Source organism: Astatotilapia calliptera, chromosome 19 (assembly GCF_964374335.1).
Source record: "Astatotilapia calliptera chromosome 19, fAstCal68.1, whole genome shotgun sequence".
Lineage (NCBI taxonomy): Eukaryota > Metazoa > Chordata > Actinopteri > Cichliformes > Cichlidae > Astatotilapia > Astatotilapia calliptera.
Window position 1 is genome coordinate 10399001 of NC_137440.1, and position 20833 is coordinate 10419833.

A 20833-nucleotide genomic window follows, 5' to 3' on the forward strand; every position below is an offset into this window, starting at 1 on the left:
TTTCTCATTGGAGGAGGCGGCACTCGAATCATTTCATGCAGAAGTAAATGATTGTAGATTAGACGCAGGAGGGGGAGGAGACACAGGTGAATGTAATTAACAACAATCAAATCAATAAATCTGAAACAGGAGAATAATAAACACAGAGATAAGAGGACTCACACTACATTCAGCCAAACGATGAGTCTGATGTTCAGACGTGTGGCGTGTAAGACAGCACTGTTTGTGAATGAAGACATTTGACTCAATGAGAAATGAATTTAACTGAAATATTATTTTCATTGAACTAAAATTATATCAGTGCTCTACTTAATATTGTTCTTTTTTAAATTTTGTATCTGCAGAATTTCACTTCAGCATAGATCAAATGTTTGTTTTTCATTTCATTTTTATTAACTTAATTGTGACACATTAAGCAGAGTATGCTAAGTTTTAAAATATTATGATATTCACAAGAATATCATAACATTTGTTCTTGTGAGCATGCTCACAAGAACTGTTCTGCTTCATTCGCTCAAAGATTGACAACAATATACAAGCTGAGAAAAGAAAGAGACTCAAGCAAAGAGGAGACTTCCTATAGGAAGGTGAGTTTCCTATGTGATCATTTATTTCAGAGTGAGACAAATTTTGGGATGTTTTCTGGGATGCGTCTCCCTGGAGGAAAACGGCCCTCTTCCTAATGATGGCGATGCAGCTTTTTTTTTTCAGTGGTTTTTACACTCAACACAAATTAAAATTATTGGTTTGGCTCCTCTTAGCTTGCTGATCCTTTCTTGATATATTTTAGTCTGATAACAGCAGATTTTCTTTTTCTTTTTTTAATGTATTAAAGTAGCTTTGCATCAGCTTTAGGCAAACATTACTGTTTGTTAGACTCCCTCGGTGTCCTTTCTGTAAAGGGTCATTAATGATTCTGTAACCTGATTTCTTGTTACTGCTGTTCAGACTCTGGGCTGTGGGTGAAGGCTGAGCTACTACAACTAACTTTCCATAATAAACACCAACACAGCAGACCTCAGCTTTGCTACCTCTGCTCGTGCATGTACCCTAACCCTAAGCTCTGATATGGTGAGCTGTATTACGCGAGTTGTGAGAAGGTGGTTGCTCTGAGAACGAGACTGACACACTGTTTAAACCATATGTCAAAACATTTTTGAAATTCAAGCAGCAGGCATCTGGTTACCCAAAAAATGTGAAAGCAGCTGAGAAACAGCAGAAGTTTGAAGACAAAGGACATCAGAACCCACTAAGATCGGGGGTTTTTTTTTCTTTAAACACAAATCAGCAGTTGTAATAAACTGCAGTTCTCCATGCGAGCAGAAATGCCATCAGCTTTGTTTCATCTCTGATGATGGTCCAGTGGTGTCACGCTGATGGTAGAGGGTCGCCGGTGAAGGATGTGAATGTCTTTGTCAGTGCAATGACAACAGCTAATGCAAGGCTCGTGTTGTATGGCTTGTTAGTCTTCACCTCTCATCCCAGTGAGTGGGTGCTTCCATTAGGCTCATATCTCGGCGAGCTGACTGATGAGCTCAGTGATGGTGGGTCTGGAGAGGAGGATGATCAAAGTACAGGGTTTGTCTCCGGTGGTCCAAAACCCTATGCTTTAGCACAAAAAAGGATAAGACTCAGGTTAAGTGTAAAGGTGTAACACTCAGTGCTGTTAACTCTAAAGTCGTTACCCCTGAATCATTGAAAGGCTTAGTCCGGGCATTTGTGGCCAACAGGGGATGCACATTTAGTTGCTGTGTCTGACACCATCAGGTCAGGTGGTCTATAACAAGGGAAGGTGCTGCCTGATTATACAACGCTCCCTCATGGATACTGAGCAGGATCAAGCCTTTGATGGAACGCTTCAGCACCCATTTAGTCTGGTTATTAGTGGGCTGAGTAATTGTAGAAAGACTTTCTTTGTCAAAAGCGTCATTGAAAATGCGTCCAGCATTATTTCAACCAAAACTGATAATATTGTTTACATCTACTCCTGCTGGCAGCCTTTAAACAGCTTCTCCAGATAAGAAAAATCACCTTTGTGAATGTTGTACCAGAATCTCTGCGTGACGATGACCTTTTACCTCCCGATAAGAGCAACTTGCTCATTATCAACGATGTTACAGCTTCTAACAGCGTAGAACTTCAAAACATGTTCACACAATACGTTCATCAGAGGAACTTGGGCTGCATGTGTTTAGTTCAGAATTGGTTTAGGCAGGGAAAATCCAGTAGAACAATTTCACTGAACACTAGTTACTTAATTCTGTTTATTAACCCTACAGATAAATACCAAATCTCAATTTTAGGTAGACGGATGTTTCCACGTAGTACAAAATACTACTTAGAAGCTTTTAATGATGACACATCTACCTCATACAGGTATTTTCTAATAGATTATAAATCGAGAGTGCCTGACTATTTAAGACTTGGAACCAAATTGTTATCAGACCGTCAAGTTGTTAAAGAGGTAAAAAAGGATGTCGTCTTCACGGATGTGGAAAAACTTTGCACTGCTGGAGGAGTTGTATAAATCCCTGCCTAGTGTATGGAGGAATATTATTAGTAATGCCTAACATGGATTTTATTAATGGGCTGTGTGAGATGGCTCTCAGTGCTTTGAAGGGTAACGTCCTGCTGACTGACCAACAGCAGACGGCAAAAAAAAAAAAAAAAGGGGGGGGGGGGGGGATCAGGCTGGTTGCAGACAAAAAGGACAATTTTGAAAAAGATGAGATCCATCAACTAATCTGGAGGATTTTTGTTGCCGTTATTAGGGGCTGCCATACCCTTCATCACCAGTCTTACAGCAAAAGGTGAAAATGGAGCACACACAGAAAATGTTTTTGGTTCCACAGCAGCAGTTGGACATGTTAAACCATCAGCAGCAAAATGCAGCTTCCATCAGACATGTAGTGCAAAATGAGCTCAACAAAGCTATGGCTGAAGTGCTGCAGCTATCAGATTTGGAAGTATATGAGAAGGCTGAAAAGTATTCTGGTATTCTTCAGAGATGCCTTTCACTTGTGAGACAGGGCAAGAGTGGAAAAAATGTACTGACTCTCTTTGCCCGATGATGCTAATCAGGATGCGTCTGACTGTCAAGCTAATGTCGGCGGAGGTCGTGATGGTGGTGACAGACAAAAGGACATGTTCGTGGACAGAGATGGGCAGTAACGCGTTACTTGTAACGCGTTACTGTAATCCGATTACTTTTTTCAAGTAACGAGTAAAGTAAGGGATTACTATTGCAAAAACGGTAATTAGATTACCTTTACTTTCCCGTAGGAACGCTGCGTTACTGCGCTACTAAAACCGTGATTTTTTTGCGAGAATGTCTCACGACAGTGACGTAAGCGAGTGCGCCGTTAGTGACAACAGCTGTGTGCAGATCAACAGTGGATCATATATCGAGTACGGGAGAGAGTATGAGCGTGCAGCGTTTAAAGCGTGGAAGTACTGACCTTACTTTGAGTTTGATTCCATAAAAAGTGACAAAAACATTAGCGTCCATTAGCATTGTGCGTGGGAAGAAAACATCTTTTTACAGCGAAAAAAAACCCTAAACTTCCAAGCAAGCTCCGAGTAGCTACGACGTAATGGGAAACTCACAGAGAAACTGCCGTATCCTTCCACTGACTGCTGTGGCACACCTGCACCAGGGTAAACCTCCGCCTACCCAACTCCTGCTTTACAGGTGAAAATAGAGCAACAGGACCGCTGAGTCTTTGACTTTATTTATTTTCTGCTGTGTTTTACTTGCATCTATTTGAAAGACTGAGTGTAAACACAAAAAATATATATTTTATGTGCTGGAATGTGCAGAAAATAGGTTTAAATATTAAACAAATTTCTTCCAGTCAGAGAATGTTGCATATAATAAAATTTTTGCTTGATGCATAAAGTTAAAAGATTAAAACTAATAAAACAAGTTAAAAAGAGACTTTTCCATTTGATTACATTTTGTATGATGGATTATGCAGAAAAAGTAGAATTGGGCTGAAAGATCTATCGCTTTATCACCTATTCAGGTTGTAAATCGTGTTTTTAAAAAGTAACTAAGTAATTAATTACTTTTGAAAATAAGTAATCAGTAAAGTAATGGGATTACTTTTGGGGGGGTAATCAGTAATTAGTTACTGATTACTCTTTTCAAGTAACTTGACCAACACTGTTCGTGGATGAGGTTTTATCATATATGCCAAAAATGCAGAGCTTATTTTAACAGCCCTCACCCGTGCATCGGGTGTTTCGTGAAATAATGGGGCGAGATTATTATTGACAAACAAGTAATCAGAGGTTCTCTTTCATAGCATTCGTTCCGTGTCTCACTATGGGAACGCCTCCTGTGTGACCTCATCAGAAGCTCAAATACCATTACGCCAGCCCTTAGAGGCTGACTAAGTGATCCCCATGTCAGGAGGGCTAGTGCTTCCCTATATAATAGGCTGACATAGCATCAGATGTCATTGAAAAACCTCTTCTCGCTTCTCACAGACGCCTGTAGACAACTGTGCTATTGGGTGCTAAAGCTAAACTGTCCACAGATTTGAGTGAACAACTCGGTCACCGGGCGTTTTGTTCCCAGCTTTTCAGTTGTCCACTAGCATACAAGCAGTAGCAATACTGTTCAGTAGCTAGTGCTGGTGTTAAGTAGCAATACTTTCCTAAAGCGAAGTAGCAACACTAATAAAGGTACCACTAGCTTCACCATCAGGTAGCAATACCCTTTGGTGCTAGCAGTTTCAGCTGTTAGGTAGCAATACCTGTAGAAAAGTAGCACTACTTTTCACCCCACACTAGCTGAGGAATAGCAATATTCTCCACACTCAGTGTCGGTCTCGCTAACGTGCGCAACCCTCTAGCTAGCCATGGCTATGACTGACAACGAAGTTGTAAAACATTGTCCTTGCGGCAAGAAGATTTCTGCCTGGGATACACACCCTGTGTGTGTGGCATGGCTAGGCTTATCACACGCTCAGGCTGCCTTGACACCCACACACAACTGTGTCCACTGCGCGGCTTTCCCATGCAAACTACTCCACCGCAGGCTAGCTCGCCAGGCTAACCTGTCGGGTGGTGACCCTTTGCTGTGTGAGGCTGCTTCAGCGCAAGGAGAAATTGAGATGCCCAATGATTTGGCCACAACACCAGGGCCGAGCTGGGCAGAGGAAGACCCTCAGCCCATTGCGACTGCTTTCCCGTCGCTGGAGTCACCCGGGGAGGAGATGCTAACAAGGATAGAGATGAGTCGGCTGACTCGGAACTCCTGCTGTCTGACGACGACGAGGAAGATTCCACCTCCTTGGCTAGCATGAGCTGGGCTACAAAGCCCTCGGCTACCGGCGAGGTTGAAAAACCGACACCGCCGTCTCCCCTGGATCTCGACATGCAGGACATGTGCAAACGTGCAGCTGCTAGGCTCAACATCCCGTGGCCCGACATACAAATCGAGGTTGTAAAAGCTCGTTTTGACGGTAAGAAATTGCAGAAGGCGACAAAGACAGGGAAGCATGTGTTGCCTGTTTTCCCAGAACTACTCGATGACATAGCGGTGACGTGGCCGCTATCTCACAGCAAGAAACACCCCATCACAGGGAGCTCTCTGCTGGATTGTGAGGGGATGGAGTCTATCGGCCTCCACCAGATGCCACAAGTGGAGCCGTTGGTAGTGCGCCATCTTCACCCGAAGACGTCTCTGTCCTCATCGGCTCCATCCCTCCGCCTCAAAACAGACTGCTTCCAGTCTAGCCTCACAGATAAGTGCTACAAGGCAGCGGCTCTGTCAGTAAAAAAGTCCTGACACGTGCATCCAGGCAGTTTGCCGAGGGCGCTGTCGAGTGTTGTAAAACACATGAAAAAAATCAAACATGGTGAAAAACAGAGCAATGTCTGCCATAACGCAGCCCATGGAGACTCGAATTTCCACGGCTGTGATAATGTAGATGAGCCCGTCACCTCAGCCAGGAAGGTGGTCTCAGATGCCTATCTTTCGGGCTGGGGGGGCACCCACGAAGGCAGAACAGTGAATGGGGAATGGGGCCCTCACATGCACTCCACCCACGTAAACTGTCTGGAACTGCTGGCAACACTTTCTCCCTTGGCTGAGAGGTCATCATGTTTTAGTGAGGTTGGACAATTCCACTGTTGTGGCCTACATCAACAGACAAGGGGGTCTGGGGTCCCCCAAGTTACACACACTGGCACACAGGCTGATTGTCTGGAAGCAGTGTTCACCTGCTGTCACTGAGAGCAGCTCATGTGCTGGGAATCTTGAACTTTGGAGCCGATCTTCTCTCCAGGGGCAACCCACTGTACGGAGACTGGAAGCTTCACCCAGAGGTGGTGAAGCAGATCTGGCTGTGATTCGGTCAGGCGACCGTGGACATGTATGCATCCAGGGAGAATGCTCAGTGTCCCCTGTTTTACTCACTGCGCGATCAGAACGCTCCACTCGGGTTGGATGCTCTAACTCACGAGCAGTGTTGGGAAGGTTACTTTTAAAATGTATTCCAATACAGAATACATGCCCCAAAATGTATTCTGTAACGTATTCTGTAACGTATTCCGTTACGTTACTCAATGACAGTAACGTATTCTGAATACTTTGGATTACTTAATATATTATCATGCTTTTTACAACAACGTGAATGTACTATTGCTGTGTGATTTATTACTATTACTGAAGGTCCGCGACTTCGAACTGTAGTAAAGGGACCTCTGACTAATGCGGCGGGGTCCCTGTCGGCTCGTAGCCAAAAAATAGCTTTACTTTGTTGTGTGGGTCAACTTTTCTTGCGAGAGACAGAGAGAGGCGTTGAAAGACTGCTCCAACGGAACTTATTGTTTTCGGAGGAAAACACGAACACTGTGTACAGTCGAGTCTTAATAGCTTACTTACAACTGGGCTCGTCAGGCACTCTTCTTGGCTGAAGTGGTTATTATTATATTTACATGCTTCCAGCTCCCGTTTTTCCTCGATGACAACTCGTACCTTTCCACTCCCCTTTTTCTCCCTCCTCGCGCTCACAGACCCATAACGTGTATGGCAGTCCATTCTCCCTGCAACACGGACTACACTCCCTATGATGCTACATTCTTTAGAGCTATGCTTGTAGCATTCTGCCTGTTAGCTTAGCACAACAACAAGGACAACAACAACGAAAAGGCGCTCTCTCACCCAGGAAACACACAGTCGCAGAGAGAGAGAGAGAGCGTCGCCCTGTAACCATGGCAACCGTAACGCTGCCGCCTGGAACAACAGAACGTAGCTGTCAAACAAAACCCAAACAGTCCTGACCCGCGACAAAATGAAACAGGAAAGTACCGCAGTGTAATCCATTTATTTCAACAAAGTAACTGTATTCTGAATACCACCTTTTTAAACGGTAACTGTAACGGAATACAGTTACTCATATTTTGTATTTTAAATACGTAACGTCGGTACATGTATTCCGTTACTCCCCAACACTGCTCACGAGTGGCCAAGAACCCTTCTCTATGCTTTTCCCCCAGTGGCCCTCATTTCTCCAACTCTGGCAAGAGTGAGAGAGAGAGTAAGTAAGTAAAATTTATTTATATAGCACATTTCACAGATAAAAATAACAAAGTGCTTCACAATAAGATCAGACATACAAGTTAAAATTAATTAAACGCCCGTTTGTATAAAAATGTCTTCAGCTGCTTTTTAAAGGAGTCAATGGAGTCAAGACAGCGTAAAGACAACGGCAGGGAGTCCCACAGCCTCGGTGCCTGAAAAGCTCGATCCCCACGTGTTTTAAACCCAGTATGTGGGACCACCAGTAACCTTTGACCTGACGACCTGAGTGCTCGAGATGAAGCATGAGGTTTCAACAGGTCAGAGATGTACTGGGGAGCTTCATCGTGCAGAACTCTAAAAGTTACAACTAAAATTTTAAAATGAACCCTAAAATTTACCCAATGTGAAGAGAAGCCAAAACTGGAGTAATGTGTGACCTCTTGTTTGTACCAGTTAAAAGTCTTGCCGCAGCATTCTGTACAGACTGAAGGCGATCCGGAGCTGATTTGTTGAGACAAGTAAAAAGACTGTTACAATAATCCAAACGAGAAGACATAAAAGCATGAATCATCTCAAGGTCTGCCTTTGACACCAGTCTGAGTTTAGAAATGTTTCTTAGATGATAAAAACAGTTCTGGACAAGTTGTTCAGAGTGTTTCTCACGAGACATTGAACGGTCAAATATAACACCTAAGTTTCTGAGACGCGACTGAAATGAAGGGTCTAAAAAACTGATATGCTGCCTAATTTCTGAGAGCATGTAATCAGGTGCAATAATCAAGGTTTCTGTTTTATCTGCATTTAACTGGAAGAAACTGTAATTTAACCATTGTTTGATCTCAGACAGACAATTATTTAAACACGACAATTTATAAAACTCAGAAGCTTTGAAAGAACAGTATAACTGAATGTCATCAGCATAGAGATGATAAGAAATATTATTGTAACGTCTGATAATTTGGCCTAGAGGGAGGATATACATCAAAAAGAGAATCAGACCTAAAACAGATCCTTGAGGTGCCCCAGAAGGCAGAACTGATGTTTCAGACAACACATGATTCATACAGACAGTAAAGGATCTCTGAGATAGATGCGACATAAACCATTTAAAACAACACCAGTAATCCCAAACAAGTCCTTCAGCCTATTTATCAGGATGCTGTGATCAACAGTATCAAAAGCAGAGCTGAGATCCAGCAGAACCAGAACAGAACAGAAAAGCGGTTTCAGTGGAGTGTAATGTGCAGAAACCAGACTGGAAAATGTCCAGAACATTGTTCTTCTCCAAAACGTTGTTAAGCTGTTCTGCAACTGTGTTTTCCAAGATCTTTGACACCAATGGTCATTTTGATATTGGCCTGTAACTGCTTGGAAGAGATGGGTCCAAATTTGGTTTCTTTAGCCCTTCAAGACCTACCATAGAACCAAGGCCGCCAGAGCTTACTTTATATTTTTACATGCTGTAGTGCCATTTTAGGGAGCATTTCAAGTTGATATACATCAATACAACTGTTATAGCCCACATTTTAATAATATATATGCATTAAGTCCATAGTAATGACATAAATTGCAAAAAAGTGCAATAAACTACAAAAAAATTGAAAATTGTTTTTGTTTTGTTTTTTACATATATTTCTACTTGGAGAAATTTAAGAGGCTTATCCCTCAAAACTTTAAATACAAAAAAGTTGCAAAAAATAGTCTACAACAACAGGAAATTTATTTTGAGTGTCTTCATAGTTTTATTTTTGAGATACACCAATTTTTATATACTGCAGAAAAAATGAAAACAATCTTATGATGCAAATTTGAAAAGAAAACAGCATGTGCATCAAAATAAATTATTTTAAGCAGTGCAATTTGAGTTCTAAGCATCACAGAAACTATTCAGAAAAGCATAAAGTCAAACATGACTTATAAAAACACCTGCCATATTGGTTTTGAGGGGAAGACTGTTGGCCAGCATTCCTTAATATTCCGTTTCATGGCGTAAATTGCCCACATCTAGGCCACTGGCTCCATCGTGGGACCTTCCCACAGTATTAGCTGCGCTCTCCTGTTGCCCGTTTGAACCCCTGGAACAGGTTGAGTTAAAATTTCTGTCCTTGAAGACGGCTCTATTAATTGCTTTAGCTTCGGCTAAGCGTGTAGGAGAGATCCACGCTCTCTCAGTGAATCAGTCATGCATTCAGTTCTCCTCGGATAATGCGAGGGTCAGTATGCAACTCAACCCCGACTTCATCCCAAAGGTTGTCTGCACATGTTCCCCTATAGAACTGCCGGCCTTTTGCCCACCGCCTTTCTCCTCAGAGGAGCAAAAGCAGCTGCATACCTTGTGTCCAGTCCGTGCTCCACGCATTTATATGGACAGAACCCAGAGTGTCAGGAAAAGTGACCAGCTGTTTGTGTCCTGGGCTAAACCAGATATGGGAAAGCCTGTGTCTAAACAGCGCTTCTCCCATTGGGATAGTAGGAGCAATTGCCCTGGCCTATACTAGCAGGGGCCTTCAGCCTCCTGCTGGCTTGCGTGCGCATTCCACTAGAGGTCTGGCAACCTCATGGGCTCTCTTTAGGGGAGTTTCTATCCAGGTGTGTGCAGCTGCATGCTCTGCCTTTTTTGAGCTTCTGATGAGGTCACGCGGGAGGCGTTCCCCATAGTGAGACACTCATTCATGCTACTCAGAGAACCATGGTTATACTGTAGCTCAGGTGGCAGAGCAGGTCAGCCCCTAATCAGAAGGTCGGTGGTTCGATCCCAGGCTTCCTCCTGGCTGCATGCCAAATATCCTTGGGCAAGAGAAAGTAGTTTTTTGCCTACTGGTGGTGGTCAGAGGGCCTGGTGGTGCCAGTGTCCGACAGCCTCGCCTCTGTCAGTGCACCCCAGGGCAGCTGTGGTTACAACGTAGCTTGCCATTGCCAGTGTGTGAATGGGTGGATGAGTGAATGTAGTGTAAAGCGCTATACAAATGCAGGCCATTTACCATTTACCATTCATTACTTACTACTTGAACTGCTGTGCATATTGTTTTTCCCTTTTATTTACTTCTCAATCATGATGATGTTTTTAAAGAAAAGTTTGTTACTGTGGATGTTTCTAAATAATGTTCTCTTTTGTCATCTTTTATTATCATTTGTTACATAAAATCAGTATCCACACAGCACAAGTTATTCCAAAACATACAGAAATGGGTCTTTTTTATTTTTTTAAACAAAATGACAAACCATTGCATCAGTACAGACAAGATCGTCGCCGTACATATTAATTAGTCTTGAATTAGAGATCCCTTTTTGTATATGATATTAAAAAAAAACACACAATGTTGTCCACAGGTTACTGACATTACCTGAATGACCTTCATCGGCTTCCAGGTTAAAGCAGAACAATGAGTGACCAACACCAAAATCCTCACGGGTTGTAGCCAGAGGTCTGTCCTTTAGGTGACGCCCCGTGCTGGTTATACTCTCTAACATATTGACGCCTACGAAAATGTTCCTGGAACAGTTTAGTGGGGTAAGAGTGGCCGTCGACATGCAGACACATGAACTCAATGCCGCAGTTTTCAAAATTAAAAGGTTCGCATGTATAGCTTGCTGTAAATCCCTCACTGACAAAACCAACTATGACAAACTTTGGTAGAGTTCCTGTAAATCCATGATCCTGTGAAGAAACGCGGGTCCTTCCGGGGATGGAGAATGTCTTTAACCCACACTGTCTATTGGGTATTTAGCATTAGCATGTTGTAGGGCTTTGCTGTGTGCCAACCTGACAGTTGGTGATACACTCACCAAGGACTCATGTGCTGACAACTTCTTACCGAATGTCTGGGTTCACGGTAATATAACCTGTCACTGTCAGTCTTGTCATGAATAGTATGGTCAAAAGCTCTTATAAATGGTATAAACATGTCATCTTTCTTAAGTCCAAAACACTTTTGTTGTCTTATTTTGTAAGAAGTTAAAAAATAATAAAATAAAACATGAAATAACTATAAATGGCACTTACATTCTCTAAATGATAGGATCGGACTGAATCATTTACAGCCTACAGACTAATATTTTTTCCATCCTCATGTCACAGAAAAAAAGTGTGTGTGAAGAATAACATTTACCGACGTACTTTGGAGCGCTGATCAGTGCGGACTCTCTCTTCAGCGCTGTTTGGGTCACCAGGTAACCTCACATGTTCGTGTTTTTCTAAAACAAAGTAACAACAGTTGTGTTAAAAACAACAAGCACAGAAATGCATCTTTAAAGACCCAATAATGATTTTGTGGTTTGTCAGTAGCAGCGGCTAAAAAGTAAGTTCATGACTCATTTGAAACGCCAGATAATCTGAAACACCAAATAATCAGAAACACCAGTGGTCAGAGTAAATAAGTTGAAGAAGCTCAGCTGCTGTGTTCTGAGTTACTGGGTGGAAGATGGAAACCAGTTGAATCCAGATGAGCAAGCTGCCAATTCTCATCACATAGACGCTTCCAGTTCAGGAAGGCAGAGCAACAGCAACAGAGAGAAGGCGGAAAAAACAAAACTCCGGTGGGCATCGATGGAGTGTAAGTATTTTCTTAAATTCTACTTCTTTGTTATTCTGTTTCTTTTCGGTCCGGGACCGTGTGTATGTAATTTCGTTCCACCACATATAAACATATGATGCGAATAACAATAAAGCTCCTTGAATCCTTTAATAAAACCACTGCTACGTAGACAAAGAGACGCTAAGCTGAGTAATAATTAATAAAAATAAGTCTGCGAGGAATTAAAATAATTACACCAAAACCAGTGGAGCCAGTGTCCACTGAGCCAGAAGATTTGTACACTACACAGTTTTTACACATATGATGATAGTCATATAATGATGTGTTAAAATCTGAGGAACCTGAATTCGCTGTCAAGTAAATTATTCCTTGTGCACCTGTGGTGCTCTGTGTATTCTGACCTTTGAACTACAGCAGCTCGTCTGTTGGATCAGACCACAGGACCAGCCTTTGCTCCCCATGTACATCAGTGGGCCCTGACTGCCCATCACCCTGTCACTGGTTCACAGCTGTTCCTTCCCCGGACCACCTTTGAAAGATACTGACCACTGCAGACTGACAAAGCCCCACAGGTGCTGCACTTTTAAAGACGCTTTAACAAAAACACTGATGGCGAGGTGACTGGGTAAAACCCGCTCAAATCATCACACTCACCTATTTTTCCTGCGTAACTGAAGTGTTCTATCTTCTTCAGGAGAGCCTTCCTCTGTACGTGGTTAGACTGAAACTTTTTTAACACTGTTCATAGGAGAGCATCTCTGGGATTTCAGCTGCTTTGTTAAAATCACAATAAGAATCATTTGTCCATAAATAACTTGTGTAGGCAGGATGCATTATGTGCTCACTTTGAGGCTGGATGTTTTATTGACAGGATATAAAGAGCGTGCTCAGAGTCAGAGCTGTCATTTCAGACATACCCACACCTGCATCCTGCTCCATCATTCAAAGACACGAGGACACCTTCACCTCCTGCACGAGTTCTGTCAGATGCTTTTGATTCCCCACAGAGGACAATAATCCAAAGATGTTAGACTGATATAGAATTTTATTCTGCACATGCACGGATCAAATGAACATGTCACAGGGAGTAATTTGATATTTCCAACAAATGGAGACATTGTTGTGACGGCTTCTGTTACATTTTACCAACATTAGGTCAGAAAATCATCTTATTGTTATAAGTAACAATGCCAACATTTTTCATCAGTAATATTTTATCAATAACTGGAATGCTGAAAAACAATAATATAATGCACGCATAGACAAAAACAATATATTACAGTTCATGTTTGTATTGTGTTGTAGTTCCTCATTGCGACCACTGGAGGGCAGTGAACACTCATCACAGTCAACAGCACACAAGCACCAGGGAGCAAGGGTTTAAAACGTATTAAAGTATTTATTATGCTGAAAGATAAAATGTTCAACCTCTATTATAATAACTCTGCGTAACAATAATAATGGATTGGATTTATGTAGCGCTTTTCAAGGCACCCAAAGCGCTATACAATACCACTATTCATTCACTCTCACATTCACACAATAATATTAATGATTTCTTTTAATCAAATTTATATTTATTCATTAAAAGGTTTTGTATATTTATCGGAAATCTCATTTAAATATAAAACAAAACGACAAATGTAATCACCGTTTATTAAAACACTGAAAAGACAATATATGTTCAATAATAATAACTGCTGATGCTAATAACAATGCTATTAATAGCTGCCTTAAGATTACATATTAGTGTGTGATGCTGGGAGAAGTTACAATGCTGTTTCTGCTCTGATCAGAGGAGATGAGACCTGCTGAGGCCTCGGACACACTTATCAGCTGTGAGGATGCAGTGAGATTATGAATTTTATTATTTTGAAACAAACACTGTCTAATTAGAACAAGTTAAAAGCTTATTTGTAGATCTATGCTAGTTTCAAAAGTGTCACTACTTTACAAAATCGACATGTTCAAGCCAGAACTCTTTGAAAGACCCTCTGAGCATCATCAGCAAGTTCTCTGAGGATAATAGGCATAGCTTTCTCCATTACCCGATAACATCTTCCCCTTGGGATTGAGCCCACAACCGATTCAACGAAGTTTATCATGCTCAATGCAAAACGTAATTCAGATGTTACTCCAACCTGGTTCAACACCTTCAGCGGGAGCTTCTCAGTTATTTCAGCTGCAGCCAGGGGTGACTTGATAACGGCACACAAATCGCTGTATGACAGACCTGTGCTGGCAGCAAGTTTCCACAGAGATGGGATATCAAGACCAAACGCATCTACCACCATTGCAATAATAATGTGCAGCCAAGGTAGATTAACAGAAACAGTTAGCCCAGGAACAGAAACATTTGGTCTACCAAAGCAGGCCACATTAGGTAATCGTAGATCCATAGCTTGTTTCTTCTTCTTGATGATCTCCAGGCTGATGTTGGGCATGGCCAGCACAAAAGCATTCCTCTTGAGTTTAGGAAGTTGTCTCTCTAAGGTCTCATGTAGGAGAGAGAAATCCTACTTCCGAGGCTTAAAGCTGGACACCAGGAACACCTTTGAACACTTGATGCCATGTGCCTGAAGACCTGTAATACAGAAGGAATCCATGTGACAGATTATTAAGATGGAGTTTATTAATTTATTTTAAGAAAATGTTCTTGTGAGATAGAGAGATGAGCTTGTAACATAGCAGAGGAAAAGAAACACCTTTATGTTGGTGGAGACCAAAAATGGTTTTTACTGGACAAACAAATGAATAAAACAAACATCAGCCTAAAGTATGATATCAAACTGACGGGGCACAGCCACCTTCTCTCCTTATTTGTTTATTATTTTCCAGTCTAACAGGCATTTTTCAGGACAAAGCTCAACAATGGTCTGACCTCTGCACTAAGTGCATGACTGTCATTAAGAACAGGACGATCAGTATGAGTGAAAAAGCAGCCAATGTCCAATGCAAACTTTGAAAGACCTCTAGAAGAGAAAACAGTGCAGTGAACATTTCTCTCTCTCTGGTATAAATAATCACACACTCACCTTGAGCACAGTCTTCCCTGATCTTTGTAAGAGTCCTCTCTTTGCTGAAGTTTCTCTTTCTTCTCTCGGCTCCTAAATCTTTGTCAATCTTTGAATGAACAAAGTAGAACTTTTTCCCCATCTCCTGAATCTTCAGAGCGAGTTTCACATCATTTTCTGTGATGTGAGTCTCTGAGACGATGATAAAGAAGTAAAACATCCTAAATTCAACACGCTTCAGGTACTTCTCAGCTGGAAACATTGGCGTTCCGATTCCAGGAAGATCCCATAAAGTGACATTGGGATAGTCTGGATGTTTGTAGGCTGCGACCTCTGAAGTGGAGTCTCCATTTGCAGGTGCAGCTTCATCATCTTCATCTGTTAAACCTCTGAAGGCATTTACAAAGGTGGATTTACCAGCACCGCTTTCTCCTGTGACGGCGATATTTAGTGGAATATTTCTTGTCTTTTTTAGATATTTTTTCTTTATCTTTGCAGCCGCTGCAGCAGTGTCGTAGTTTTCTATAACCGATTTAACTCCAATTGGATCATTCATGCTCGCCTTTGATTAGAGACAGAAGGTGTTATGGTAACAGTTTCTGAAGATATAGATCTGAGCAGACAGCAGTGTGCAGTAATAGAAGACCGCCCTGAGCCAAAACAGGAAGCTTCTGTCTACGGTCTCGGGTGGGAGATAATTTTTACCATATAAAGTCACATTTTACAGATACCTGCACTCAGAGCAAGAAAGGAGGAGGCTTCAGTTGCATCATCCATGCTGTGCATGCTGAGTGCAGATTAACAGTGGCATTCATCAGAGTTTCTGCTGAAAGCCACAAATCAAACTGGCAGCATTTCAGAGCATTTGCATGTCGCCTGCACGTGGCCGACTTCCTGTCCTCCTCACCAACTCTGTGCTTCATGTGGCTTTCATAAAAAATAGATGCTGTGATGCAGATGCTGTGATGCAGATGCTGTGATGCAGAGTGGAGCGCTGCGGCTGGGATGCTCAGAAATGCGCTATGGTGTAGGTGGTAGGATCTCGAACACCCACCAAACATGGCTACAGCCACGTGATCTCTCTGCTTGTACAACGCTCAGCGCATCAGTCACAACTGCATCCTTATCTGTAGATGAGGACAGTCTGTTCCATCAAGCTCACACTTCTGCGCTCAGTGTCAACTCTGAGTTTGATGGACCAATTGGAGCAGCAGCTACAGCGGGAGCACAAAGTGCTGCAGATACAGAGGAGCAGAACTGTGAAGCCTCTTTCTTCACACTGCTGGACCTCCATCCATCTGCAGCTGTAGTCTAAAATCTAATCTGTTGCTTTTTGCTAGATTTGCAGGAAGAACAAGAAGAAATGCTTTTCATATTTAGGAAACTGTAACATGAGGATATTACTCTATTGTGTAGCAGAATAAGTCTTTGGTTTAATAAAGCATTGCTGATTACTAGTTGGTAGCCAGTTGCTTTATGTAGTCCTACTATAAATAAAAACTGCTATCTGTTGCCCAGGTATCTGGGTTTCTGGTCACCTGATTTCAGTAGATGTTAAAGGTTACATTTTTACCATAATAAGGTCACATTTTACAGATAATTGCACTGAGAGCAGAAAAGGTGGGGGCCTCATCCATGCTGAGCAAGCTTGAAACCTGGACCCCCCGTAGCCGGTTACCAAGATTACGTGAAGTACCCTCAGAAGGTCTGCTAGATGATGTTAATGCAGCACTACGGACTATACCTACAGCCACGATTACCGACACTAACAAGCTGATCTACAATACGGCAGCAGTGATCAGTGAGATGCTTGGCTACAAGTTGAACAGCCACAAGGAGCAGTACCCTCCATGGAGAAGGAGGCTAGAGGCTAAGATCAAGGTAGCACGGAGGGAGGTTAGCCAACTATCGGAGTTGCAGAAAGGCGCGATGAAGAAGGTGCATAAGAAGTACAGGAAGCTGTCCATACCTGAGGCCTTGGAAACTGCCAAGCAACGACTCACAGCCTTGGCCAGCCGCTTGAGGAGGTACACCAGAGAGATAGAAGGCAGGAGAATAAACCAGCTGTTCTCCACGGAACCAGCCAAGGTGTACTCTCAGTGGCAAGGGAACAATATGGGGAACAATATGAGAACAGCACCACCAAGGCTGGAGACGGAACAATACTGGAAGAGCATATGGGAGAAGGACGCAACCCATAACGGCAATGCACAGTGGCTAGTGGATCTGAGGGCAGACCATAGCAACCTCCCTGAACAGGGTCCAGTAACCATCACAGTGGCAGATATCCAAGAAAGGGTCTCCAGTATGAAGAGTTGGACAGCACCAGGGCCCTACATAGTTCACGCCTACTGGCTGAAGAAGCTGACTGCACTCCACGAGCGCCTGGCAGCACAAATGAACCAGCTGCTCGTTAACGAGAGACACCCAGAATGGCTAACCGAAGGTCGGACGGTCCTGATCCTCAAGGACCCCCAGAAGGGACCGGTCCCCTCCAACTTCCGACTTCCCCTGCCAGTGGCGGACTCCCTCAGGTATCGGTGCGTTGGTGGTTCTTTGTGTCTGGGGGTGGGCGTCCAGGTACACACCGGCTCACTCCTTGGCGGCCGCTTATCGGGGCCTGGAACCTGGGGCTCGCTCGGACCACTTCGGAGGTGGGGTGCTCCCGGCCTCTCGGCCTGGGGCTCGGTCACTCAGGCACAGCTGGCTGCCGGCGGAGCTCACGGGCGCGTCACTGCAACTCCCCCTGGCTTCTGCTCCGCGGCTGCTGAGTGAGCCCTCATCTGGGACTCTCCTCAGCTCTTACTGGGACAGTGGCGCAGCTGCCCCTCTGTTGGTCTTCCATGGTCTCTTGTGTTCTGGGGGCCTCTGGATGTCTGGAGTTTTGATCTCCTCCATACCTGCTTCATACCCTGGAGGACGGGGCTGTGGCCCCCCCACACTCCCTAGCAGATCGTTACATGGAGAAACCTTTGGAATGCAAGCATGCTGATCCACACAGGTATGCACACAGGTGTACACACGGGTATTCACAGACGCGGACTACAGCTTTCTTGGCTGCTGCCTCAAAACACATTGTGCGCTGTCTATCTTGCGTGCTGCACAATATCGTTTATTATTTAGTATCTACTGATATCTACTGCTAGCTAGTTTATTGTGATAGTGCTGTTTTTTTTATTATGTTGCTCTTTGCTGTTTGCTTTCTCTTCTGTTTTTTTTCTCCATACAGGTGACCCAGGTGCTTTGTTTGTTTTTTTTTGTTTTTTTGTTTTCTTTCTTCCCCCCCTTCTCAGCCTCTCTTCTCCCAATAACCTGCCTCAGTACTAAATGGAAGCTCCTGTCAGGCATCATATCGGCTAAGATGAACAGGCACATGGGTCAATACATGAGTGGGGCACAGAAAGGGATTGGCAAGAATACCAGAGGCGCAAAACACCGGCTACTGGTAGACAGAACAGTCAGCCGAGACTGCAAGACCAGACTGACCAACCTGTGCACTGCCTGGATTGATTACAAGAAGGCCTATGACTCAATGCCCCACAGCGGTTTAACATATTGCCTGGTTCTGGCAAGGATTTGGGGAGCACTGGTCCACAGTTTGAAGTAGCTTGTCCAGAACTGCACCTGAGAACAGATGGTGATATATCAGAATACATTATTATTATTAACACTTGTAAAATAAAAAAATAAAAAAAAGCATATACAGTGCTGTGTAAAACAATTTTCCTCCTTTCTGATTTTGTTATGTTTTGCATATTTGTTACACTTTGTCAAAAATTCAAGGGCCTCTCAAGGCGTCGTTGTCGGCTACCAGTTTCACTGTCTGGGTTTAGCATTTCTTCTTTTTCCACAGTGACAGCACCCAACCAAACATTTTTTGTTTTAGTCGTTACTCGTTAAACATCACCATGCTACAGCTTTGGGTTTAGCAGTCATTTCAGCATGCACATGATATAGCTAGTAGTTAGAGGATATACATAAGGAGACTCTTTTAGTATGGTAAATAAAGAAACGGGGTCAGCCTGAGAAGAGGAAAGAATTCACACGGTATGATTTCTGGTAGTAATTCTAAATCTGTGCTGTTAGTCACTTGTCTCCCCAGAGATGCTTTAAAAGTTAAAGTTTCACCGTGACCTGCAAAGCTGAACCTTCTTTGGAATCTATGTTAAAGCATTGCTTTTTTTTTTTCTTCCTGACTTAATTCCTATATCATGTCTGCCTGGAGACTTGGTCCCTGCAGCTTTCATACAGTGGCTTGCAAAAGTATTCGTATTCGTAGTCCTTAGATGTGCAAAGCTGGTAGAGACAGACCCTAAAAGACTGGCAGCTGTAATTGCAGCAAAAGGTGGTTCTACAAAGTATTGACTCAGGAGGCTGAATAATTACGCACACCCCACTTTGGAGTTACTTATTTGTAAAAAAAAAAATGTTTGGAATCATGTATGATTTTCCTCCCACTTCTCACGTGTACACCACTTTGTACTGGTCTTTCACGTGGAATTCCAATAAAATTGATTCATGTTTGTGGCTGTAATGTGACAAAATGTGGGAAAGTTCAAGGGGGCCGAATACTTTTGCAAGCCACTGTATATATATGAAAGCATCAAACATAAATAGCTACGGGCAAGGCATCTCAAAATTGGCGTACTGCTGGCAGAACAAAGTCGACAACCTCAGAGATGATCCCTGTAATCCATGAAACATAAGGGGACATCAGTATGTACTACTTTTCACAGTTTTTAAGAATGTGTCATGACTCCAATCAGTACATTCATACTGATATTAGATAGCATGAAAGCAGTTTTGGGGGATTAGTGCAACTGTTATTGTCTTCTGTCATTGTTCGGTTCTAGCCTTATTAGTTTGTGTTAAACTACACTATTAACACGTGTGTGTGTATACATAATACAGTCCCTTGTCTGTTGTCACTTGTCGTGTTCAAATTTTTTAGGAGGAATTTCAGGAGAAAGTTGTCATTTAAAAAGATTTAATTTGTGTTGGTAGTTGAAATTACAAGTTTACACAGCGCTGTGGACCTCTGTGTGAAATCAAGCATCTGGTTCACAAAAAGGATAACCCTCAAACGGGCTGTACAACTTTATATAGTGAGACAAAAACAAAGATTATCATGGCAGTCTTGCTGTCTCCCTGCAAATCCTCCCCGTCCATGTCCAACCTCGTCTGGTACCTGCTCCCTCCTCTGTAAGAGGCACACAGGGAAACACCTCTCTGCCTAGCCTTGCTAATCTAATGTTATTATCCATTGTTCTTCCACTGATTCTGAGTTCTGGTTCAGGATATCTTATTCAGACTCTCTGATGCAGAGACTCAAAAAGATGTTTAAGATCACTGCCCTGAATTAACAAAAAGAGGGCTCAAACAGATCCAGGGAATCTGCACACAGAAGCGAGTATTAATATTATGCTAAACAATCACTAAAGCACTTTTAGATTTAGCTGGGGCTTTACGAACTCAAGGCATTCAACATTCCAGTCATGAGCTGTTCTGAGCCGCAACCTTAAATAGCGGCCAGGAGGAAGCAGGAACTAATCAGTGGCAGGTGCAGATCATCAGGACAGGTGGGCGGGCCCAAAAGCAGGAGCCCAAAGATGAGCTCCGCCCAGGTAGACAGGGGACAGCGAGGGAGAGAGGGAGTGACAGAAAAAAACAAAAAACAATACTGTAGCCCAACGTGAGCCAGCCAGAGAGACACGGAGACCATGACATTTTCGGCCCTTAAACATTTCTCC

The 20833-nt window shown here is 43.0% G+C and overlaps 1 protein-coding gene across 1 annotated transcript; it reads right to left on the minus strand.

Annotated features, from left to right (window-relative positions):
- Nucleotides 1-12545: 12545 nt before the first annotated feature.
- Nucleotides 12546-16220, minus strand: LOC113012657 (interferon-gamma-inducible GTPase 10-like). Its single transcript, XM_080293578.1, has 2 exons — nucleotides 15105-16220; nucleotides 12546-14653 (listed from the first exon to the last, which is right to left on the minus strand). The coding sequence occupies exons 1-2, from the start codon at nucleotides 15637-15639 to the stop codon at nucleotides 14586-14588; spliced, it is 603 nt and encodes a 200-aa protein (XP_080149704.1). The 5' UTR covers nucleotides 15640-16220; the 3' UTR covers nucleotides 12546-14585.
- Between the last annotated feature and the right edge of the window lie 4613 nt (nucleotides 16221-20833).

Bases quoted from the DNA above. Each gene is read 5' to 3' on its own strand.
- LOC113012657 (XM_080293578.1), bottom strand. From the start codon at position 15,639: ATGAATGATCCAATTGGAGTTAAATCGGTTATAGAAAACTACGACACT. The intron at 14,654-15,104 runs GTGAGTGTGTGA...TCTGTATTACAG, and splicing joins CAGGGAAGACTGTGCTCAAG to GTCTTCAGGCACATGGCATC.